Source organism: Salmo trutta, chromosome 37 (genome assembly GCF_901001165.1).
Source record: "Salmo trutta chromosome 37, fSalTru1.1, whole genome shotgun sequence".
In the NCBI taxonomy this organism is placed as follows: Eukaryota; Metazoa; Chordata; class Actinopteri; order Salmoniformes; family Salmonidae; genus Salmo; species Salmo trutta.
The window spans coordinates 15859454-15885770 of record NC_042993.1 but is presented as its reverse complement, the minus strand read 5'-3'; the positions used below and the strand labels follow the sequence as shown (position 1 = coordinate 15885770).

General features: G+C 41.3%; 2 protein-coding genes and 1 non-coding gene across 3 annotated transcripts in view; 2 read left to right on the top strand and 1 right to left on the bottom strand.

The window, feature by feature from the left end:
* LOC115176387 (LIM domain-containing protein 1) overlaps positions 1 to 7842 on the top strand; it is a 40426-nt gene extending 32584 nt beyond the window's left edge. The window contains exons 6-8 of the mRNA XM_029736396.1: positions 431 to 482; positions 5336 to 5404; positions 6427 to 7842. Of these exons, the coding sequence (XP_029592256.1) occupies positions 431 to 482; positions 5336 to 5404; positions 6427 to 6570 (265 nt within the window). The 3' untranslated portion in view covers positions 6571 to 7842. The remainder of the gene's footprint in view (positions 1 to 430; positions 483 to 5335; positions 5405 to 6426) is intronic.
* A 776-nt stretch (positions 7843 to 8618) lies between these two features.
* Positions 8619 to 8691, bottom strand: trnar-acg (transfer RNA arginine (anticodon ACG)). The gene has a single exon. It is a non-coding gene; the product is annotated as a tRNA-Arg (tRNA).
* Positions 8692 to 8933: 242 nt separating this feature from the next.
* LOC115176416 (phosphatidylinositide phosphatase SAC1-B) lies at positions 8934 to 24688 on the top strand. Its single transcript, XM_029736449.1, has 18 exons — positions 8934 to 8988; positions 9549 to 9646; positions 10327 to 10401; positions 10559 to 10686; positions 12833 to 12982; positions 14717 to 14776; positions 14891 to 14924; positions 15571 to 15672; positions 17936 to 18108; positions 18280 to 18428; positions 18613 to 18711; positions 18851 to 18989; positions 19974 to 20043; positions 20229 to 20301; positions 21193 to 21286; positions 21390 to 21482; positions 21616 to 21673; positions 21931 to 24688. Exons 1-18 carry the CDS (start codon positions 8960 to 8962, stop codon positions 22065 to 22067), a joined length of 1761 nt encoding a protein of 586 aa, XP_029592309.1. The 5' UTR covers positions 8934 to 8959; the 3' UTR covers positions 22068 to 24688.
* The last annotated feature ends 1629 nt before the right edge of the window (positions 24689 to 26317 follow it).

Here is a 26317-nt window from a genome sequence, read left to right as displayed (position 1 = left end):
ATTCAGGTGCCAGCCAGCTGCACACGGTGTGTGTGTCTGTGTGTGTGGGGAAAGAATGAATGTATTTTTCTGGATTGCTTGAATCACGTGTGAGGCTGAGCCAGCACATCTGCAGACCTGGAGACTCACCACCTCTCCTTAGCAGTCTCAACGCTCTCATACACACACACACACTGAAGGGGAGAGAAGGGGCAAAGGAGGAGAGAAGGGGCAAAGGAGGAGAGAAGGGGCAAAGGGGGGACTGGTTGAAGAGAGGAATAAGGGTTAGAAGTATTAACCTGAAAAAATAGTAACAGATATAAATGCTGTATCTATGTCAAGCCTGGTGGTCTTTCTGTAGGGAATCAGTATAAACCGGACATATTTTCAGTCTGAAACTGTTATTATTTCTATCAATTGATTTATCTTCGTTGTTCTCTCGTTATCTCAGGGTCTTGGCCCCCAAATGTGCAGCATGTAACCAGCCCATTCTGCCTTCAGAGGTAAGCTCTCTTTGAACACAACATTTTCAAGTAATAGCCTAAGGACTTACACGTATACAACCATAAAATAGGTGTTTTTCTGATCATCTGCATGTCATGTATGATAAAAAGACCAAATTGATCGGTTGACTAATAGTATAATGAACAGTATAATGAACAGGGCCTGGAATGGTTCCTGTCTGCAAAGTGATTTCAACAGGAAGAACTCCTGTCCGTAGTAATGATGAATGATAATCAAAATATTCAGGCATATATTATGGTTTATGATGCAAACACTTCCACTCCCATCCCATGTCAATATAGACAGTCACATTGCAACCCCTGACCTGATTCCCTCAGGGTAAAGATTGATAACCAACCCCAGTGTTGAACCTGAGACAGGAGCCAGATGTGAGGAGAGAGTTCCTCTGGCATATCAAACGATCAAGTGTCCTACTGAGGCAGTAGCACACATCAAGTATCCTACTGAGGCAGTAGAAAACATCAAGTATCCTACTGAGGCAGTAGCAAACATCAAGTATCCTACTGAGGCAGTAGCAAACATCAAGTATCCTACTGAGGCAGTAGCAAACATCAAGTATCCTACTGAGGCAGTATCACACATCAAGTGTGCTACTGATCAAGTATACTACTGAGGCAGTAGCACACATCAAGTATCCTACTGAAGCAGTAGCACACATCAAGTATCCTACTGAGGCAGTAGCACACATCAAGTATCCTACTGAGGCAGTAGCAAACATCAACTATACTACTGAGGCAGTAGCACACATCAAGTATCCTACTGAGGCAGTAGCAAACATCAACTATACTACTGAGGCAGTAGCACACATCAAGTATCCTACTGAGGCAGTAGCAATCAAGAATCCTACTGAGGCAGTAGCACACATCAAGTATCCTACTGAGGCAGTAGCACACATCAAGTATCCTACTGAGGCAGTAGCAAACGATCAAGAATCCTACTGAGGCAGTAGGAAATGGATCAAGTATCCTACTGAGGCAGTAGGAAACGGATCAAGAATCCTACTGAGGCAGTAGGAAACGGATCAAGTATCCTACTGAGGCAGTAGGAAACGATCAAGTATCCTACTGAGGCAGAAGCAAACGATCAAGTATCCTACTGAGGCAGAAGCAAACGATCAAGTATCCTACTGAGGCAGTAGAAAACGATCAAGGATCCTACTGAGGCAATAGCAAACGATCAAGGATCCTACTGAGGCAATAGCAAACGATCAAGTATGCTCCTATCCTGTAGTGCAGGAGAAGGAGGAAGGGGTGTGCTGTGTTTTAACATGTTGCACATGAGCAGGTATCCCTTTAAGCAACTGTTTGGATGTAGAGGGACTTGAAAGGGATCTCAGGCATGATGATCAGCTTCCCCTCTTTAAACATTTGGAACTCGTCTCTGAAGTCTCGCTCTGTAATGAACACGATGGGAGACAGAGAGCTGGTTTCAAGCACAGGGTGCAGCAGGTGTTTATTTGTAAAAGACCACAGGAGGAGGCAGGTAACTGGGTCCAGGGGCAGGTAGTAGGTCATACACAGGGGGTCCAAAAAAGCAACAGTACAGGCAGGGAAAAGGATAGTAACGTCGTCCGGGAGATCAGGCAATAGGTTGACAACAGGAAATCCGATAGGCTAAAGTACAAGCAGGGAAAAGTAAAAAACGATCATACATGGGAGGATTAAATTACGGTGGAAACCAGCGCTCCAAATAGAAATGTGTCACAAAACAAACAAGAATTCAGGTGATTGGGAATCTGGAGAGTGAGCTGCGTTCAGGGGATCTATGTGCTTGAGAGTGTGAGCTAGAAAGTGGGCTGGAAGGTGAGCTGCGTTCAGGGGATCTACGTGTTTGAAAGTGTGAGTTGGAAGCAGATGTTACACGCTCTCTCCTGAGCCAAGCAAGCTGCAGTCAGGATTCAGGAAGACATCAATTTTCACAGCTATTTACTCAGTTTAAGGTCTGGGCTGAAACGATAAACCAATCTGATAACAGACCTGGGAACATCTCTTGTTGTAATGGCTGTCATAGTTACACGCAGGTCAGCAGACATCCCCCCCAAACATTTTATTTATTTATTTAGTACTTGATTGAGCTGGTGCAATGGAACCAATGGAATAGTCCCAAAAGAGCAAACCCATATGATCTGGCACTCCATTCAGGCTCAATCAAAGTATCTGAAAGAGCACTATCTGAACCAGAGGCCCTACTAGGACACCATCCACAGAGGTGTAGATTCAGGGCTGGGCTTCTATTGGAGACCTCTGTGTGTAGGTCTACGTGGGGTGGTTTTGGGAGGGGTGTTGTTTGCATTTTTTGGTGTGTCGTTCAGATGCAGGCACTGCACCCTAACGCCTCACTCAGTGCATGACTGTTACCCTAAACGTTATCCCTCCCTCTTAAAAAAATGTCCAAAATTAGAGTTGACTCTACAGGAATGTTGCCCCTCCTCACTGAGGCTATAAGGGTAGAATTCAGAGCAGGGGGGCAGTTTGTTTTGCACGTGCATGTACTTTGTTATGAAAAATGCCAGATAAATTCATGCCTACTAGCAGGTGGTTTGTAGAAGGGACCACGGTGCAGTACACGGAGAGAGTTTAGAATAGCTTTTATTTAATGTGTATAACTGGTTTTAAATGAGTTGATGGATAACTGAAGATCGTCCATGTACCCTCCTGCTGAGTGTCTGGCTGATATAGAATATAAGAAGTCAGTTAGCTGAATAGTTAATTCTACCATAATGTCAATTCTGACAAGACTTACTTCATTATCACATAACAATGGTATATAACCACATGACCATGATGAATAGCTTGTGTGATGACAGTAATAATTGGTGAAAGTCTGATATATACGGAACATTCCAGCTGTAGTACCTGCCCTCTGAAGCTGTCGCAGGCTGAACACAGACTGTCTGTCAGAAGCTGACTGTTGGTTTAGCCTTGGTCTTTGACACCTGGCTGTTTTCTCAGGTGAAGGTTCACAGTACTGTTCAGAATGCTGGTGTTGGCCAAAGGACAACTTTCTACACAACTACCATCTTGCCAATCTTGGCCTATTTGTAGGCCTATTTCAAATGCTGTAGTTTGTAAAGGTTGGATGTAAAAGGACATATATGGATGTCAGGACAAAACCTAATTAGCTAGCCTGCTGGTTGATATATCATCAGTAATTAGCTTACTGTACATTTTAGCAATCACGGCTAACTATAGCTGAAAAAGAATCAGGCTAAATGAAAAAGCAATGGACAGAGGCCTATATTGCAAAGGGATATTTTTATTGATGGACGCTCAGCATTAAAAAACAAATGTACTGTAGGCTATCTAAGGACCTCAGCATCTCAATACTGTAGGTCGTTATCAATGAAACGTCACAATAAGGTGCAGAGCGTTTGATTTGTCTGTTGGGGGGCAAGGAGGGAAGCTTCACGATATCTCTCAATATTGGCCACCATTAATTGGATATTTGAGTGATCTAAAATATAAGTGAATTATACCTTACAAGTCTGAGAGGTTTAGGTTCATTTCCCATCCTTTGTGGGCTCTGCTTGTCAAGCAGCAGAAGGGCGCATTTGCCAATGTAAGCCTATTCTGCCCTACAAAGAAAAAAGGCAGCAACTGCTCATTGCGTGGAACTGAGAAAAATTGCTTTTAGTTAACTTGGTTAAACAGTAACTTTATGCAGTTACTGCTAACATGACACCCCATTTTCTCCAAAACACAATACAATATAGGCAGGATACTTGTCCACATGATTAAGCATGTATTTAATGTAGCAAAAATGACATTAACTAATTTTTGACCAAATGAGCAGTTACTGCCTTTTTGCTTGGTAGGGCAGTCTTGTTAGCTGATAATGTTTACTTTGCAAGCTACCAGTAGAAATGTTGTACAGTTGGCTAAACATAGTGGTAAGTAGACCTTATGTACTTTTTTCTCCAACCAACGTAGGCCTACCTAGTGAAGTTAGCTAACATTAACCCTTTTCAACAGCTAGCTACATGCCAAAGGGATTGGCTACCCTCACGAATCTGAAAATACATGTGCAATTGATGTTTCTTTATCATGAAGAACATGCAGTTACTTGTTGTTTAACTCTGATAGAGCTAAATGTGGAATAATCTGAAATGTGTAGTTCTGACTATACTCTTCAAGGTGATGATATTAAAACCAAATAGTTATAACATTTATTTAACAATCCCTTAAAAACAGCATGTACAGTAGTTGTCAATGCTTTTAGTGGAGCTGGGGGGCAAGGAGCCACCCAGCAGGCAAATCAAATGCTCTGAACCTTATTATGACGTTTTACTGATCACAACCTATGGAATCCCATTTGAATAGGATCTCTGGTTACAGGACTCTGATTGGCTGCTGCGTTTCCCACTGTCACCTGCACCTGCAGAAGATGAAAAGTGCTCTGAATTGAATGCACTCTGTTACAGCCAACATCTACTTATGGTTTTGTCCATAAAACAAACAAACAAAACAACATTGCTGATAACTACTGAGTACAAATGTACATACTATGACTGTGATAAGTGGTTGTCTCACCCATAGAATAATTTAATAGGATCTCTATGGTCTCAACTGTCTTAAGATGCATTAACTGTCAATTGCTCTGGATCAGAGAGGCTGCTAAATGTCTACATTTTTTATATATAATTTTAAAAGTCCACTGAACAGAGCCACCTGTCACATGTTTCTCCCACACCTGACATTGGCCGCAGGAAAAAATGGAGAGTTGACCGGGCCATGCACGCCATGTTTAACTGTTTTAATGAACCGATCCAGCCTATACTGATAGCTACTGGGGTTCAGTGGACACTGAAAAGGCTGTCTGTTTGTCTCCACAGGGCTCTGATGAAACCATCCGAGTGGTATCCATGGACAAAGACTACCACGTGGAGTGCTATCACTGTGAAGTGGGTAAACATTAAGATACAAATTCTCTTTTCTATTTCCTTGTTGTTTTCCCTATATCCTTGTAGAGACTGGATGTTCTGTGTTGTTGGTGACAAGACTAAATGTTAATGCTGTCATCTTAGTAAGTATATCCACTATAAAATGCCAAATTATTTCTCCACATGAATATGCTTAAATACCAGGGGGTAGATCCTATACCATATGTCAGCCTTCTCATCATATCAAGAACTCCATATTTCAGTCATCATTTAGTCTTTTAAAATAAACGTTAGAGAGATTTGGTTATGGGTTCTGATTAGTCGTCATAAAGTGTCAGGAGAATAGTCTCACTTCGTATGGTCACATATTCTGGAAAGCTATTTACTGCACACAGATCGTAGACAAGGTGGTCCCAGTGCTTAATTATAGTCTTGGTACTAATTGCGAGCTAGGAAGAGGAGCTCAAGCACATGTTAATTTGCTCGTCTGTCTGATTCTCCTCAAGTGCCTCTTCTCCTGACTCCCGCCTCAACAGCATTTGATTGACATATGGAGTTCTGAGAGCACTTGAAAACAAACAGCAGTGAGCCGTGTGGAGACGAGAGCTTTTGAGGATCTGTCTCTCTGAATAGCTCCACTGTGGAAGCCAGTTAAACAATTAATAGGGGTGTAGAGAGGACACCCACTGCCCTTCTCATACAGTGTTTAGTCTGTCAAGCCTGCTGGGCAATTCAAGAGGATTTAAGAATCCCTTCAAGTTATTTCGTCTTTGACAAGGTTTTGTTCTCAAAGACGTTTACATTGGAGGATAGAATGGCCCACAATTCACCTTGCTGGCATAGATAGCTATACCTCTGGGATATAGACAAATGTGTATTTTAAACCAGCGTTTTGAATGCAAATTTTGCAGTTCAGATCCCATAGAATTGGATAGATGTAGATGGAATCACAATCACCTTTTGGAGTAATGTTCAAGTGTTATTAGATTTATTTTATAGGCTTTTCCCTTTTATCTTCCTCATCCCTCTGTGTTGGTCTGTAGGACTGTCAGATGGAGCTGAACGACGAGGAGGGGCACCGCTGCTACCCGCTGGACGGCCACCTCCTCTGCCACGCCTGCCATCTGAAGCACATCGAGCCGGGCTGCGCCTCGCCCACCGCAGCCTCCTACCAGCACCAGTTCTAGTTTTAGGATCTAGTGCATGGTGCCACCAGGTGGCCCTCTGAACTAACTGCCAATAACCAACCACAACCAATCTGCCAAAAGAATCTGTCTATAATGGTTTGAATGATAATGTATGCCTTTACTGTACATCTCTGATGTAAGTGAGGTCTCTGTTAGGGTTAATTGTGCGATTTATTGATTGATTGATTGATTGCGTGTGTGGGAGTATGCTTGTAAATGACCTGTTATTATTCTTTATGTAAAAATCAATTTCTCTATTGAAGACATTGTTTATTAGTTGTAAAGTGTTGAACTTTCATCTGACACAAATGTTAATAATCTGGAAATAACAAACTTTTTATTTTAAATATATATATATATATTTAAATACCAATGCCAAAGCACAGATATTTTAATGACTGATACCAAGACAATTAAGCATGGAATTATAACAATACAATTTATAGTCTCAATTAGGTGCATTGTGTGTAAATAAATATACATTTCATGTGCTTGTGTAAATATCTTGATCTTCATTTTCCCCTTTGTGTGCCACCAATTTCAGTTGCTCAGTTTGAACCAATGTATTTGTAGATACTGATACAGTAGAAATAGTTTGCATGGCTTAATAGAGAAATTGCCCAGTTTTGTTGTGTCTCTGTGTGTGGGTTATGGTGTGTTTCCATTACATTTTATACTAGAAATACATGAATTGCTCATTTAAGCTAATATGCAGGCAGTGTCTAGAAAGTCAAAGTTAGCAATTTAATACACAAACTGTACATGGTCCTTTATTATTCTATGTCAGTGGGAATCATGTTGTATTAGTATTACATTTCTATTGATAAATGAACCCTGGATGTTCTGTTCCCAACACTGATACCGGGCTAATATTCCTACTGTCCTCTGTCACACACAACTCCTAGAATATACTTTCTATTGCATTATTAACCCAAATATGGCAGTTAAGTTATGTTCCGAGTCAACAATGTTTCCAAACTCCCTGCACACAATTACCACCTAAGTAAATAGATAACTAGGTTTATTCTATTCCAATAAACCCCCGAATGCCCTGAACCCATTTTGGTTTGCAGTGATAAAAAAGTGACTCTAAATTATTCTGTTTTAGTAGGCTTAGTCTATCATATTTCATGATTTATTATATTTATGCTTGTTTTAAAAAATTCCCATGATCATTAATCATTTGTATTCCAGTGGCTTACTCTATTTAAAAAGGATTTGAGAGATGTCCATATGAAATATATATATAAAAAAGTACATTGTAATAGCCTGTCAAATTGTCTGTCTCTTCTTCATGAACAAGTAGCCTATATACAACAAAAACTTTTGCACACCTGTAGTAGGTATATCTTTACACAGCTATCTAGGATAATCCAAATAAATTGAGCCTTAAAGGGCCAATCAGCAGTTGCAACGAAGACAAAGCCCTGCCCACCACTGTTTCAGTAAAAAAAATGATGGATTGGGCTGGAGAAATGTAATTCCTATCCTATTCATAGGCATAGCTATGGATGCAAAATTAGTTTTTTTCCCCATGTTTTGAGGCTATACAGTGTTTATTCACATTTACTTTTTTTTTTTAAACATTTGAGTAAAACAAGCTTTTATTTTTGGTTCTGATGGGGTACGACAGTTAAACTAAATTTATGAGGCATTTCTAAATGATATTCTTCAATAATCAATGGGTACAGAGCATTAATGTATGGATATATATACTGCTGATTGTCCCTTTAAGGCTATTAGGACACACAAAAACATGTGAATACAAAAGTTTGATCAATTGTAATATGAGCAGTAACGTTAGACCAGACAGCGCTGTTTTTTCAACAAACTCGCGGCAGTGCAGAATCAAATATGCAGTAGCCCCTTGGCGAGGAAAAGGTCCGAATCAGAGGATCCGAGTCAGCCAAGAGTCGAACTCAATCAAACAACTCATGATAGCATCGAAACAAATAATAATGTCTTCCTTCATCATGACAACAAACAACCTATAGCTTAATCTTCGTAGAATAAAAAAATCAGAGAAGATCCGGAGAGAAAAAAAGAACCGAGCTAGCCAGGAGTCGAACCTAGAATCTTCTGATCCGTAGTCAGACGCGTTATCCATTGCGCCACTAGCCCGCTTATAACAGCAATGGGACTATCGGATTATAAAGCTTTCATGATCTGATATGAGGATTCGTACAAAAATAGTACGATTATTAAACGGTCACTTTGATCAATTAATGTATTTGTGTGTGCTATATAATACGTTTCTGCCTGCACTTTATCATAGTTTGCAAATTTACTACGACACTAAATGTCTGACCCTGGACGCGAACTCCGGTCCAGCCATAATATACAATGTGCACATTCATTGACACGTCACTAGGTCAGACCTCCTCTAAAGATGGCGACCGCCTACGAGAAATTCAATCTGTAAGTCTTGAAAATATATATCGTTTTCAGACTTGTATTTTCAGAAGCTAACTACAACTTTTTTGAAAAAAATTGCCATATTCTGATGAGAGAAAATTGCCGTAGGTGTACGTCTAGAGCTAGCTAGCAGATGATAAGCTATTTAGCTAACGTTCAACTGCAATTACAGGCTGCAGTCAATCGTATGCGGGATTTGTTTCAGTTTACAGTATTGTAGACAGTTTACAGTTATGTCAATGATGTGTAGTTGTGTTGTCCATAACAGTACTTATCTAGCTATCTGCCTTTTGATTTAATGAGTGGTAGAATGCAATCGATTTTGTTGATGAAGCAGCTAGCTAGCTAAAAAATACAGTTAGCTTAGTTGTTAGCGTTAGTTAGCCCATTGAGCCAGCTAGTATGTGTGAGCTAGCTTGTGGTGACGTTAGCCACTAAATTGAGCTTTGCCAAATCAAGCCAATGATTTCCCTTTGTATAAGGCGGGATTCACCATGCCAGATGTTCGTCTACCAAGGTCACTGATTTTGTGTCTCCATCCTCTGTACCCACTCTCCCCATAGGCACACTACCCCAGAGAAGTTTTACATTGAGGCTTGTGATGACGGCTCCAATGATGTATTGTCCATTGACAGGGTGTCCACAGAAATGATCCTCACCGGTATGTTGAGTAGGCTGTGTTTGTGCGCGTTCATCATGACATGATACGGTCTTATGCTGACCAAAGTCCACTTTATATATTTTTTATTTTATTTAACTAGGCATGTAAGATAAGAACAAATTCTTATTTACAATGATGGCCTACCAAAAGGCCTCCTGTGGGGATGGGGGATGGGATTAAAATTACATTTAATAAAAATATAAGACAAAACACACATCACGACGAGAGACAACACTACATAGAGAGAGAGACCTAAGATGACACACATTGTTGGGCACAGACAACCGCACAAAGGGCAAGAAGGTAGAGAAAACAATACATCATGCAAAGCAGCCAGAACTGTCAGTAAGTGTCCATGATTGAGAGATTGAGATAACTGTCCAGTTTGAGTGTTTGTTGCAGCTCGTTCCAGTCGCTAGCTGCAGCGAACTGAAAAGATGAGTGAATGGTGGTTTGTGATCATAAAGGCAATGAAAAAATGATGTGGCTCAGTTGGTAGATCACCGTACTTTCAACAGCAGAGTTGTAGGTTTGATCCCCATGGGAGACCAGTACAAACACATTTGAAAATGTATGCATTCACTACTGTAAGTTGCTCTGGATAAGCATGTCTGCTAAATGACTAAAATGTAAAAAAATAAAATAAAAAAAAGTATGATTATTTGTCTCTGTCCCTCTAGTGAGGAAGGACATTCCTCCCCATGCGGTCACCAGGCCAATATGTGGGATTATGGGAACTATCCGTCTGGTGGCAGGTAGGTTCAATCTTGCACTCTTTCAACGTGAGTCAGTTCAGACTCTCCAGTAAAATATCCATTGAGAAGACTTTACCTGTGTATTACACACAAATGTTCTCAACAGAGTGAGTGTTTACTTTAACGACACCTGTGCCCCTCTGTCTACCCTCCCCAGGCACGTACCTCATCGTTATCACAAAGAAGAAGAAGGTGGGTGACCTGTTGGGCCATGCCGTGTGGAAGGCTATGGACTTTGACGTTATCTCTTACAAGAAGACTGTGCTGCACCTGACAGACAACCAGGTAGGGAGGTGTGAGTTGGGGCCCCAGTGCCAGCCCACAAGCACCCAAGCTCTACATGACTGTGGATGTTTCAGGCCAAGAAGAGAGCCTTTCACAATGATTCCTTGTTAATGACAGTGGGTTGTTTTGATGTGGATGTTGACCAGTCAAAAACCCTAGCCTGATACTCTGGGTTATCCTCTCTAGGGTAGGTGGCACCAAATCGTCCCACCTACGTAACAGCCAGTGGAATCCTGTGGCGCGTTATTCAAATACCTTAGAAATGCTATTACTTCAATTTCTCAAACATATGACTATTTTACAGCATTTTAAAGACAAGACTCTCGTTAATCTAACCACACTGTCCGATTTCAAAAAGGCTTTACAACGAAAGCAAAACATTAGATTATGTCAGCAGAGTACCCAGCCAGAAATAATCAGACACCCATTTTTCAAGCTAGCATATAATGTCACAAAAACCCAGAAGACAGCTAAATGCAGCACTAACCTTTGATGATCTTCATCAGATGACACACCTAGGACATTATGTTATACAATACATGCATGTTTTGTTCAATCAAGTTCATATTTATATCAAAAACCAGCTTTTTACATTAGCATGTGACGTTCAGAACTAGCATACCCCCCGCAAACCTCCGGCGAATTTACTAACAATTTACTAAATTACTCACGATAAACGTTCACAAAAAGCATAACAATTATTTTAAGAATTATAGATACAGAACTCCTCTATGCACTCGATATGTCCGATTTTAAAATAGCTTTTTGGTGAAAGCACATTTTGCAATATTCTAAGTAGATAGCCCGGCATCACAGGGCTAGCTATTTAGACACCCAGCAAGTTTAGCCCTGACCAAACTCCGATTTACTATTAGAAAAGTTTGATTACCTTTGGTGTTCTTCGTCAGAATGCACTCCCAGGACTTCTACTTCAATAACAAATGTTGGTTTGGTCCCAAATAATCCATAGTTATATCCAAACAGCGGCGTTTTGTTCGTGCGTTCAAGACACTATCCGAAATGGTAAATGAGGGTTACGAGCACGGCGCATTTCGTGACAAAAAAATTATAAATATTCCATTACCGTACTTCGAAGCATGTCAACCGCTGTTTAAAATCAATTTTTATGCCATTTTTCTCGTAAAAAAACGATAATATTCCGACCGGGAATCTGCGTTTAGGTAAATAGACGAAAGAAAATAAAGCACAGGATCGACTCGTGCACGCGCCTAAGCCCATTATCCTCTTATCGGCCACTTGCCAAAAGCGCAAATGTGTTTCAGCCTGGGGCTGGAATGACATCATTCAGCTTTTTCCCGGGCTCTGAGAGCCTATAGGAGCCGTAGGAAGTGTCACGTTACAGCAAAGATCCTCAGTCTTCAATAAACAGAGACAAGAAGAACAAGATCTTGTCAGAGGGCACTTCCTGTAAGGAATCTTCTCAGGTTTTGGCCTGCCAAATGAGTTCTGTTATACTCACAGACACCATTCAAACAGTTTTAGAAACTTTAGGGTGTTTTCTATCCAAAGTCAATTATATGCATATTCTAGTTACTGGGTAGGAGTAGTAACCAGATTAAATCGGGTACGTTTTTTATCCGGCCGTGTAAATACTGCCCCCTAGCCCTAACAGGTTATTTGCTAGCTGCAGAAGTCACTTTCCTTCACTACTGTATGTGACCAATACGAAAGCAGCATATGGGACAGAGAAGAGAAGAGAGCCCTGTGTTGAATTGGCTATGGAGCCGGTCAACGACAGACAGTGTGTCTGTAGACAGTTGAGTGTATGTGAAGGGCAAAGCTTTCTATCAGTCAGAGAAAGAGACCCCTTCTCACAGAGAGAACAAGTACTGCTTTAAGACGGTATCATGTAGCTGTTACAAGAACACTCTGTTCTGTCCCCAAGTCTAGACAAGTGTTTCTCTATTAGTGGGCATCTCTATGTTGGCTTCTAGTTGAATTATTGTTGGAGGATATGTTATTTATAGTATATATTTATAGTATATCAGTTTAGATTCCTTGTATATATTATTTTAGAAATATAGTGGTCATCCGATACTTTCTCACCACTGTTCCACCTAATTTCTGTTTTGCTTTCCTTCTTCAACCTGCCTCCTGACCCATCTTTGACCTCTGACCCCATCAGATGCAGGACAACAAAGCCTTCCTCTCCATGATCAACAGTGTTCTGCTCACAGACGGCTTCTACTTTGCTACAGACTACGACCTGACCCACACTCTGCAGAGACTTGCCAACACCAGCCCTGAGTTCCAGGAGATGAGCCTGCTGGAAAGGGTGAGAGAATATATATATATATATTACAGTTGAAGTTGGAAGATTACATACACCTTACCCAAATACATTTTAAACTCAGTTTTTCACAATTCCTGACATCTAATCCTAGTAAAAATTCCCTGTCTTAGGTCAGTTAGGATCACCACTTTATTTTAAGAATGTGAAATGTCAGAATAATAGAGAGAATGATTAATTTCAGCTTTTATTTCTTTCATCACATTCCCAGTGGATCAGAAGTTAACATACACTAATTTAGTATTTGGTAGCATTGCCTTTAAATTGTTTAACTTGGGTCAAACATTTCGAGTAGCCTTCCACAAGCTTCCCACAATAAGTTGGGTGAATTTTGGCCCATTCCTCCTGACAGAGCTGGTGTAACTGAGTCAGGTTTGTAGGCTTCCTTGCCAGCACATGCTTTTTCAGTTGTGCCCACATATTTTCTAAGGGATTGAGGTCGGGGCTTTGTGATGGCCACTCTAATACCTGGACTTTGTTGTCCTTAAGCCATTTTGCCACAACTTTGGAAGTATGCTTGGGGTCATTGTCCATTTGGAAGACCCATTTGCGACCAAGCTTTAACTTCCTGACAGATGTCTTGAGATGTTGCTTCAATATCCACATAATTTTCCTACCTCATGATGCCATCTATTTTGTGAAGTGCACCAGTCCCTCCTGCCAGTCCCGGCTTGCAAGCCTCCCCCTTTTTCCTCCAAACATAACGATGATCATTATGGCCAAACAGTTCTAATTTGTTTCATCAGACCAGAGGACATTTCTCCAAAAAGTACGATCTTTGTCCCCATGTGCAGTTGCAAACCGTAGTCTGGCTTTTTTATGGCGGTTTTGGAGCAGTGGCTTCTTCCTTGCTGAGCGGCGATTCCGGTTATGTCGATATAGGACTCGTTTTACTGTGGATATAGATACTTTTGTACCTGTTTTCTCCAGCATCTTCACAAGGTCCTTTGCTGTTGTTCTGGGATTGATTTGCACTTTTCGCACCAAAGTACGTTCATCTCTAGGAGACAGAACGCGTCTCCTTCCTGAGCGGTATGACAGTTGCGTGGTCCCATGGTGTTTATACTTGCGTAATATTGTTTGTACAGATGAACGTGGTACCATCAGGCGTTTGGAAATTGATCCCAAGGATGAACTAGACTTGTCGAGGTCTATTTCTTTTGATTTTCCCATGATGTCAAGCAAAGGCACGGAGTTTGAAGGTAGGCCTTGAAATACATCCACAGGTACACCTCCAGTTGACTCAAATGATGTCAATTAGCCTATCAGAAGCTTCTAAAGCCATGACATCACTTTCTGGAATTTTCCAAGCTGTTTAAAGGCACAGTCAACTTAGTGTATGTAAACTTCTGACCCACTGGAATATGTGATACAGTGAAATAATCTGTCTGTAAACAATTGTTGGAAAAATTACTTGTCATGCACAAAGTAGATGTCCTACCTGACTTTCCAAAACTAGTTTGTTAAAAAGAAATTTATAGAGTGGTTGAAAAACTAGTTTTAATGACTCCAACCTAAGTGTATGTAAACTTCCGACTTCAACTGTATGAGGGAGGAAAATAATGTAAAAACATGTTTCCAATTGGTGATACATTCATGAAAACACGAGTAATGTGTTTGTGCTTGTGTCTTATACAGGTGCAGATATTTCCTATGCAGGGCATGTGGAAACAAGTTGAATGGTATGATAAAGATGTGTTTTCTTGCCCTCGTTTTTAGGCAGATCAACGGTTTGTGTGGAATGGTCACCTGTTGAGAGAATTCATGCCACAGCCAGAGGTAAGGACAGAATTGACACATGTTAACCACTTGTGGTAAATATAAAATGAATACGCTCCAGTAAAGATCTTATGATCTTTCTAAACTGCATTGTCTCTGTTCTTCTCTTGACAGCTGCACAGGTTTGCTTACCCGGTTGTCCACGGCTGTATCCTTTCATGCTTTTTTTATGTTACAAACTCCGGATGAAGACTTTTCCCTCCTTTTCAATTCTCATAAACAGGAAGACCTCATTACCACCTTCTGTAAGACAACAGATATTACCCATGTGAGATGTCATTCACGGGGCGGTTGTTTACAGTGACTGAACTGTTAAACAGCATTGCAGTTTAAACCCTGTAATCTGTCATTGGTTGGAAAGCTACCCTCTGTGATGGGAACACACTAGATCACATGGTCATCTTTACGTTCATATTTTGCATGGGGTTTAGTAGTCTGAGTGCCAGGATGTAAAGCCCATTAGATTAGTCTTGTCATTCTTTTCCCTGAGAAACTTCAACTGTTTGACAGACCATGAATATCAATAAAGTTAACTTGCGGTTTGCTCCTTTAGCCTTAAGGGGGAGCTAGAGATTCATATAGGTGGCATTATAATTGGGAAATTAGGGATATTGTATTCACAGACAATGGAAAGTGGATCCATTGACATATGATGGAGCCCACATTTCTAAGCATCACAACAGTCCCAACTCCAAAACATTTTCTGAGAAGGAGGTAAAGAAAGGTTGAATTCAGGAGGTAAAGTTAGGCTTTAAAGGTTAAGACCGTGTTGTCCCTAACCATGTGTTGTCCAGTCATCATTATGAAGTCCTGCTGCATCAATGGGAAGATCTTTGACTGGAACATCATATCCAGGCGGAGCTGCTTCAGGGCTGGAGTACGTTACTACGTCAGAGGTGACTGACTCCACATCCACCAGCACGTCTAACTGGAGCTTTCTGACTAAAGCAGGGATGATGAATAATCTTTTCCACAGTGGACCAGTGTGGGTGCAGGGGTTTTTGTTCCAGCCAAACAGTAATATATACAGTACCAGTCAAAAGTTTGGACATGTCTACGCTTTCAAGGGTTTTTCTATTTTGTAGAATAATAGTGAAGACATCAAAACTATGAAATAACACATGGAATCATGTAGTAACCAAAAAAGTGTTAAACAAATCAAAATATATTTTAGATTCTTCAAAGTAGCCACCCTTTGCCTTGATGACAGCTTTGCACACTCTTGGCGTTCTCTCAACCAGCTTTTCCAACAGTCTTGAAGGAGTTCCCACATATGCTGAGCACTTGTTGGCTGCTTTTCCTTTACTCTGCGGTCCAACTCCTCTCAATTGGGTTGAGGTCGGGTGATTGTAGAGGCCAGGTCATCTGATGCAGCACTCCATCACTCTCCTTCTTGGTCGAATAGCCCTTACACAGCCTGGTGGTGTGTTTTGGGTTATTGTCCTGTTGAAAAACAAATGATAGTCCCGCTAACCGCAAACCAGATGAGATGGCGTATTGCTGCAGAATATTGTGGTAGCCATGCTGGTTAAGTGTGCCTTGAATACTAAATAAATCACAGACAGTGTCACCAGCAAAGCACCATCACACCTCCTCCATGCTTCACGGTGGGAACCACGCATGCGGAGATCATCCGTTCACCTACTCTGCGTCTCACAAAGACACAGTGGTTGGAACCAAAAATCTAAAATTTGGACTCATCAGACCAAAGGACAGATTTCCACCGGTCTAATGTCCATTGCTTGTGTTTCTTGGCTCAAGCATGTCTCCTTATTGATGTCGTTTCTTTGCAGCAATTTGACCATGAAGGCCTGATTCACGCGGTGTCCTCTGAACAGTTTATGTTGAGATGTGTCTGTTACTTGAACTCTGAAGTATTTATTTGGGCTGCAATTTCTGAGGCTGGTAACTCTGATGAACTTATCCTCTGCAGCAGAGGTAACTCTGGGTCTTCCTTTCCTTCCTTATTTTCCTTACCTGTGGCGGTCCTCATGAGAGCCAGTTTCATCATAGCGACTGCACAAAGTTCTTGACATTTTCCGTATTGACTGCCCTTCATGTCTTAAAGTAATGATGGACTGTCATTTCTCTTTGCTTAACTGAGCTGTTCTTGCCATAGTATGGACATGGTCTTTTACCAAATAGGGCTATCTTCTGTATACCACCCCTACTTTGTCACAACAACTGATTGGCTCAAACGCTTTAAGAAGGAAAGAAATTCCGCAAATTAACTTTCAACAAGGCACACCTCTTAATTGAAATGCATTCCAGTTGACTACCTCATGAAGCTGGTTGAGAGAATGACAAGGCAAAGCTGTCATCAAAGTACATTTTTTTGTTTGCAGGGATGTTCTGAACATTTTACTATGGTTCCCAGAAAGTTTTCCTGTTGGGTTTTATTAACGTTCTGAGCAAATATTTCAATAGGACTTTTAACACTGCTATCTTAGTTTGGGTTAACTGTTTTGTGCAAAGATGCGACACATGGAAATTCATATGCTTAGGCATTAATCATTCAAACTTGTTTCTTTTTTTTATTGTGGCATGGCGTAGGTGAGATTCAAACCTATGCTCTTCTGTTCTCGATCCATGGAATTAGTCCACTGCGCCACCAGGATGGAGCTAGCATGCCATATATTTTTCTAACAAATACAAAATTGTTCATTTTAGTTTAGAGTTAGAACTTTTCCCAATGTCAAACCACTTGGAGAACGTTCCTAGAACATTACAAACATTGAAAGTCAATGTAACCATGTTTGAACTTTTAGTAAATGTTCTGTTAAGATAATGAAATATCAAGTAAGTAACATTATTATATATTATTTTATTTTTTTTTGTCGTTCCTTAAATGTGCTGAGAATGTTCCAAAGCTATGAACTATTCTGCACCTTTCCCAGATAGTTGTGGGAAGATTATTTGCTAAATAACCATAGGACAACCACACTCTCACTAAGCTCTAAGAAACATATGGTTCTCAGAATGTTATATCAATATTTTGATTAGTGGAATCAGGTGTTTTACAGCTTGGTTGTAAGAAAACCCTGCACACACACCAGCCCTTTGCAGATAATATTGGCCTGTCCACTTCTTTATATTTTTACTGTCAAACACTCCTCACTCTGAGACGGATCATTACATAATGTCTATTTGGTCCACCAGGCATTGACTCAGAGGGTCATGCAGCTAACTTTGTGGAGACAGAGCAGATTGTCCAGTACAGCGGGGGCAAGGCCTCATTCGTTCAGACCCGAGGCTCCATCCCCTTCTACTGGTCCCAAAGACCCAACCTTAAGTACAAACCAAAACCTCAGATCAGCAAAACCATCGACCATGTAAGCTACCTGTTACAATATTTATATCATTTTTAAAATGTAATGTTCAAATGGAAAAACATTTTAATGTACAGTAGTAGTCATTTAAAACAGTAAAGGTATGTGATATTGAGTATTACTGTACTGAGTCAAGTCTTTCTTACCTTTTATTGTCCTGTCCTGCTTTCACAGCTGGATGGCTTCCAAAGGCATTTTGACTCGCAGATCATCATTTATGGAAAGCAAGTGATTTTAAATCTGATTGACCAGAAAGGCTCAGAGAAACAATTGGAACAGGCCTTTGACAAAATGGTGTCCAGCTTGGGCAACGGCATGGTCAAGTAAGGACTATAGCTTTTCCCCATCATTCATTCTGATCCCACTATGCCCGTCTTCTTCTAACGTCATTCATGTATTATTTTTTTTTAGAGGTGAACATTCTGTCTAAAGCCATGGAACTCCAAATAAATGAAATTATGTAATTGGGTTTTACCTAACTTTTCTCCCTGTGCCATGCACCTCTAGGTACATAGCGTTTGACTTCCACAAGGAATGCAGTCGGATGAGGTGGCATCGCCTGCAGATCTTAGTCGATATGGTGACAGAGATGCAGGATGAGTATGGGTAAGTGTTTAGTCTGCATGGCCGGTGAGATGAGTTTGTGTACTTTGTGTTCATCTCTGTCTGTGATTTGCTGATTTGTTTTGTGACAAATGCTATTGTAAAATCAAATGGGAATCAAATTGTTTGATTGGTTGGTCAGGTACTTCCTGGTTGATGTGGATGGGAACGTTCTGGTGCAACAGGAAGGGATGTTCCGCAGTAACTGCATGGACTGTCTGGACCGTACCAACGTCATCCAGAGTCTGCTGGCACGACGCTCACTGCAGTCACAGCTGGAGGTGGGAACCACCAACCAGACACGCCCACACGGACTAGACATGTCCAATATATAGACACTCCCACTAGTTCTACACACTTCTACCACATCCATCGAGACCACAGGTGTCAAACTCATTCCACGGAGGGCCAAGTGGCAGCGGGTTCTCTCCTCCCTTGTACTTGATTGATGAATTAAGGTCACTAATTAGTAATGAACTCCCACACCTGGTTGTCTAGGTCTTAATTGAAAGGAAAAACCAAAAACCAGCAGACACTAGGCCCTCCATGGAATGAGTTTGGCCTCCCTGATCTATATACTTTCACCACATCTAGACTCTCTGTGTCTTTGACATAAGGAGCAATGTCATGTTCCTCTCTGTTCCACCTTAGGAGTTTTAGTTTTACTGTTCAGTGAAGGTGTAGACCTAGCCTCCCCTTTTACATTTTGTAAAATCAATGGTAAAAATCTTAATGGCAAACTACATTTTATGAGGAGCTCTTCCATTTTGACCTAACATAGACCTTTTAACTTGACAAAGTCAAACGTTTCACAACTTATACTACTTTCACTCACTTGACCCATATTTGCAAATGAGCAACAAACAGACAAAACAGAGACTGGAAAACCCAAACTCTATGTTGAAGGCCTCTGACTAAAGCTGCTGTCTCTGTGGACTTTGACTGTGGTCTATTTAGTTATCTGACCCTATGTGGACTGTAAAAAGGTCAGGTCTCATCTCACCCAGGTACAATAAATACTTCAGGTACCATTGTGTTTTTTATTAAACTGTTTTAGCACTGTGGGTTAAACTGTCATTGAAACATATATTAATAGTGTAGTAGTTAGGTTGCTGGTTGACCCACAGGGTGATGAAGGTGAAGTTGCATCAAGGTCTTTTGGGTGAACAACAGTGCTGAATCTGATGGCGACCATCTTGGTTCCACCTTGCCCCCTGTAGTCAGGCCACTGCAGTATCTCACCACACATCTTTGTTTATCTGCAGCGACTGGGAGTTCTCCACATGGGCCAGAGGATTGAAGATCAGGCCGACTTCGAGAAGATCTACAAAAATGGTGATCCTCAGCTGAAATCTGCACACTTTCCTACCCCTCTGCCACCACAAGCACAGCATTGTCTTCCTTATGAGACTATTCCAACACTATGGTTTAACATGATTGAAATCCTCCCCTTTTTCCACTGACTAAATCTTTTTTTGTTTTCTATTTCTTCCTCTCCCTCTCACCCTTGCTCGCTGCAGCGTGGGCAGACAATGCCAATGCGTGTGCCAAGCAGTATGCTGGCACAGGGGCCTTGAAGACAGACTTCACAAGGTGAGAGAGAAGGCTCACGTGTTTCTTGCTAATCTGGGGATTAGCAAACTAAGGCACAGGACTGGCTCTTCATAGAAACACACTCCATTTCATCAGGAAATCACTGAGTTCACCTGGCTGTAGGAGGATATGGATTCCAATAGAACTTGTCCATTATACAATGACAGAGAACTAGTTGTCTTTCTGCTGGCACAGTACCATCCCACTGTCAGTCACACCCCACACAGCCATGAAGTTAACTAGTTGGCTTTCTGCTGGCACAGTACCATCCCACTGTCAGTCACACCCCACACACCCATGAAGTTAACTAGTTGTCTTTCTGCTGGCACAGTACCATCCCACTGTCAGTCACACCCCACTGTCAGTCACACCCCACACACCCATGAAGTTAACTAGTTGTCTTTCTGCTGGCACAGTACCATCCCACTGTCAGTCACACCCCACTGTCAGTCACACCCCACACACCCATGAAGTTAACTAGTTGTCTTTCTGCTGGCACAGTACCATCCCACTGTCAGTCACACCCCACTGTCAGTCACACCCCACACACCCATGAAATTAACTAGTTGTCTTTCTGCTGGCACAGTACCATCCCACTGTCAGTCACATCCCACTGTCAGTCACACCCCACACCCATGAAGTTGGCCATGCATTATTGGCTATGAACTACATCAAAACATCATACTGGTTTGCTGATGAGTATTGAATGGACTGGTGCCCTAAGAACAGGGAGGAGTAGGATGTTTTGCTTGTGGCCTTTGTGATAACCAGGAAGACAACTCTGAGTAAGAATGTGCTCAGGAAAGGGTGGAGGATGACGATGATGATTATTTGTGGTATGTGTGAGAGATGATTATGACAGGGATGACTGAAGCGTTGCTCATGTCTCAGAACAGGGAAGAGGACACAATGGGGGCTGGTGATGGACGGCTGGAACTCCATGATCAGATACTACAAGAACAACTTCTCAGACGGCTTCAGACAGGTGTGTGTCTAGTGTGCGTGTGCGGCAGTTATTAGTCATGTTTTTGTAAATCCTTGACGTGTGTGTGGTAACTGATAATTGAGACATCTCTCCTGATCATCAGGACTCTATTGATCTGTTCCTGGGTAACTATGCCATTGACGAGGCAGACATGACCACACCCCTTCACGAGACCAAAGACTGGAAGTTCCTCACGGTGAGATCTGATTGGCTATGCTTGATCAGTGCTATGTATACTGATTGGCTACAATATGTGTTGGTTTCAGTCACAGGCGTAGATTGAGATTCCGTTATCTTATTTAACTCCTGTTTCCCCTCTCCCCCTCTAGTTGCCCATTATCATGGTTGTGGCATTCTCCATGTGTATCATCTGCCTCCTCATGGCTGGTAAGACAGCAGTGGACTCCCTTGTCAATTCTACATTGAATCCTAATAAGGGCATGGAATTTGTTTGAAAATTCTAGTTACACCTGCACCGATCTCAAGTTAGGATTTGGTCCATAAACACATTTTGCAGTACTTCATTTTACAATACTGTTTCCACTTGTACTAAACTGGTATTGACTAGGCAAGTATGTGCTATCAATGGGTACTTTTTCAGTACTTAGTTATTCCCTGTAGTGACCCTCAGTGTCCCCCCTCAGGTGACACGTGGACGGAGACCCTGGCGTATGTGCTGTTCTGGGGCACAGCTAGCTTCGTGACGGCCGGCGTCATCCTCTTCAACGGTCGGGAGTTTGTAGACGCGCCCAAGCTGGTCCAGAAGGAGAAGATGGACTGAATGTGTGCGTGTGGAAAGCAGCTACGCCCCACAGACTTCTCCTCTTCCACTTCATCCCACTCTTCTTCATCATCGTACCCTCAGCATCAGCGGGCCTGGAGCCTGTACTGATTACTGAGCCAACGGCATGAGGAAGAGGAGGAGGAGAGTGAGGGTGGGGTGAGAGAAAGGCCAGGTGTATGATATAGGGCTGTGAAGCATACAGGGACTCGCTCTGCACTGGCCTGCTGCTGTCCACACCACTAAGCACATTGTTTGGGCTGGGGCTACCCTACCCTTGTTCATAGACTGACTGTATAAGCTGAAAACTGTCTGATTTTATGATACAATACCCCACTACGGTAACACAGTTACCCCTCTGCACGGAATGCATATGAACGGACACTGGCACTGCTGTTGTTGCCATAGCAACTTTGACACGGGAACTACTTTTTAAAAAAAAATCTTGCCTTTTTTGTTGATTTGTCGCCTTCTAGCTACATCATGTCATATTTGCTCTGTTGGTTGCCATATTGTTTCAGTATCATTGCCCCTAAAGGGTTGACCTGAACGTGGTGTCTTAGTGTGATAGCCACTGGCACCCAATAAGTCAGCTGTCTGACGGCCCAGCCCAAGCCATGATCCCAAAACTAGCTCACCAATAGTCATGGAGAGAATGTGCTAGCTGGCCAACAGTCAGATAGAGAATGTGCTAGCTGGCCAATGGTTGTTGAGGAAATGTTCTAGCTGGCCAATATTTGGGGAGAGAATGGGCTGAACTGTTTCAATAGGGAACTTTAGTTATGGTGTCCCACCACCGTTAATGTCATTGTAACTGGCCATACTATTCTCAATCACTGCACTTCTGAGTGCACAGACAGACTCTCCATGGGTTTCACATGAGGATTCCTCTGAGATGTGACGAGAGGAATGTTTGTCTGTCTGGCTGTCTAGTCTTCCTAGGTATGGAAAGCTTCATGAAACAGCTGGAAAGACAAATCCTCATTAGTTTCTGACAACTAAAAGGTGTGAGAGAGCATCAAACTATATAATATAGTGAGTAGGATCTGTCTTTGACCAGTAGACTTGGAGGCCCAGACTTAGGCTAATAATGAAGCATGGATTTAAAGGTCCAATGCAGCCATTTTTTATCTCAATATTTCTGGGTAACAACTAAGTACCTTACTGTTATTGTTTTCAATTAAAGTGGTCGAAAAGAAAATAATTGTCTGGGAATGGTTTTGGGGGAGGGGAAAGCTGAGCTTGCTGTTATTGGCAGAGAGGTTTGGAAATCTTTCTTATTCATCTATTAACTCATTTTTACCGTCTGGTGATGTCACCAGGCAGGTCAAAACTCCATCCCACCAAAACAGGCTGAAATTTCAGGTGGTCTTTTCAAACACTAGAAGATCATTATAATTTCACAGTATTATTCCAACCTGGAAATATATATTAAACACGGGGAAAATATAGTTTTTGACTGAACTGGGCATTTAAACGAACCAAAGTCTCATGGGGCATTGAGGATTTTAAATGCCACTTGTCCCCTATGACGATTTCTTTGTTTTAGTGTATCTCTGGGTGGGAATGTGAACTGTTGCTCTCTCTTACACAATATTTCTCTATATTATTCATCCTTTGATTATTGGCTTTTCTGTAGCACTAGCCCCAAGTCAAATTATGCTGCCTTACCACAGGTCATTATAAGAGACAGGGTGTTTAGTAGCAGGATTGGGGCCAATTTCAATTCAGGAAGTAAAATCCAATTCACAATTGTATTCTCATTGAAAAGCATTGAGAACATGTTTAATTGGAATGGGAATTTCAGTTTACTTCCTGAATTGAAATTAAATTAAATTGAGCCCAACCCTGGTGTATAGTGTACGTAATCATTACAGGATCACACTTATCTTACCTGCTGTCAGAGTGCTACCTGCTGATCTGAGAATGTTAAAGTATGTAATATTAAATTGATTATATTGCCGCTTATGTGTCTTTCCACTTCAACTGTAGTGGTACAAAACGACAATGAGAGAGTACGTATGTCCTATAACTTTAAATCTAGTGGTCCAATAAAACATTGGTGTATGGCTACTATGATAATGCATATTCCAGTTATTATGCTTCTCAAAGCTACATATTGAAATGGCTCACTTGCTGTAGCGGTACACATTGGATGCCATGCTAATGGTCAACAGTACATTCCGCTGTGCATTATCAGCCATAAGCCTATCAAATTCAAGAATCAGACAGGATAGTGTCTCTTGCTGATCTGTGTTTTTAAACAGATGATTTAGGTGCCATGTAAACCCAGATACAATTTAATGTAATGACAAAGCATTGTATGCTTGTAAGAATGATGTGCTATTTAAGCTGAGTAATGTTTGAGCGGTTTTAGACACATTTTTGGTTTGACTGCTTTACCAATGAAAATGGGTTGCTACTGTTGGCTCAATGCAGTAATAAGAAAACAAGCTGGACCAGTTTTAATTGTTTTATAGGCCTATATTATTGTCACTTGTTTTGTTTATCAGAGGATTTATTTTGGGGGTGTTATTTTCCAGGATTTTAATTTGTTATTGTGTTTTTTTGTCACTTAAAACATGGTGTCCAAGAATGTGTAATAAATGTGTCATCAGTTATTCTGTTCCATTTCCTAATATTGTTCTATAGAAATTGTTATTTTACACAAAATGTAGCCTATCTATTGTCCATAGTGTTTTCTGGTTTAGTTAAGTTTTAAGTGACAATATGGAGCATACTATTGGTACCGTAATAAGAAACAATGTCCTTCCTTATTTCCTTTAGGGGGTAGTTTATGAATGTGTGTAGCAGTCCATTTTAGCAAGTGTATTCTTTATTAGATAATGGTTAATCATTGTCTGATTTATTTTCAGAAAACAACAGAACTGCCCATAACTATTTTCTTGGCAGTTTTTCCCTAGGTGGCATAGTGCCACAAAGCAGTACCCACCCTTACTAGTGCTGGTACACATAGCAGAAAGTAGTTGAATTTTTGAACAAAATGTTCATACATTAGTTTGAGGATGTGCACATACAGCCTGCTCTTGGTGTTATTCCCTCCATCTATGATGCATTGAGGCACAGTATGTCAGTATGATGATTTTACTTAATTTTATTTGGATCCACATTAGCTGACGCCATGACGACAGCTAGTCTACCTGGGGTCTGACACTTAACAAAAAAGACATTAGACGTTAAGAAACATTGACAAGTAGACATTAGAGACATTTAAAATACCTGAAAGGTAACATTGATCACTGAATATGATAATTGACTGTTAAATCTCATCAGATCGTTTTCTTGAATATTAACGTACTTTTCCCTTGAGAAATGTCAAACAACTATCACAAACCATTTTTGAGTATTTTTAAAAAAATGGTGTCCGCCACACAATTTAGTTTTCAGTGCATTTCAAAGGCAGTAGGCTATACTTTTTCGTGGGACTGTTACAAATTTTGAATAAGTAATTTGTATATTTCAGAATCTGTGATCGTGTGTTGCAGAGTCAATAGTGTTTAGGCTTTGCCGTCATTGTAGTATAATTAAACGTAGACAGCGAAAATGACTTTGCCATTAGCAGCACCGCAGATATTGAGAAGAGTGAGATGCAAGACATCGCTCTCACAGGCACACGGTTTCTGCACGTGCACAGGTTCCCTTCGCAGCGTAGAAGTTGAGCCTTGTGTTTCAACACTCTTAGTTGTTGCGGAAATTGTCCCACTATGCTGTTTATTTTTCTGCATTTATGTCACATTGCTGAGTCTAACTTTAATGTGTAATGTTTTATCTGCTGAGGAGTTGGATAGCAGAGGTAACAGATAAACCAGCCTCCTCACCCCTCTCTTTATCCAAGCTGTGATGAAAGCTGTGATAAACAGACACAGATGCTCTCGCCGTAACGTTAACAGAACAGCTGTGTAACGTTACTGGAAGACTAGCTAGCTCACAGTGTCATTTGCTCCCGCCTGCCGAACACCTGCCCTTGTCGTAACGTTAAACTGCTGGGTAGCGGAGTGCGGCAGGCACTCCCGTTGTCTTAGCTAGCTAGCTACTGGTGTCGCTCCCGCTGTGTACCTGTGTTAAAACGGCCAACTGTAGCCATCTGAGCGGTTGGCTTCTGAGCCCTCACCCGCTGATTCTACTTTGGTCCGACCCGCTACAGGATGTCCGGCAAGAACCAGGCAGATGTGTCCATGTCCAAAGTTTTATTCTCTTAGTCACCACACACACACACACACACCCATCAG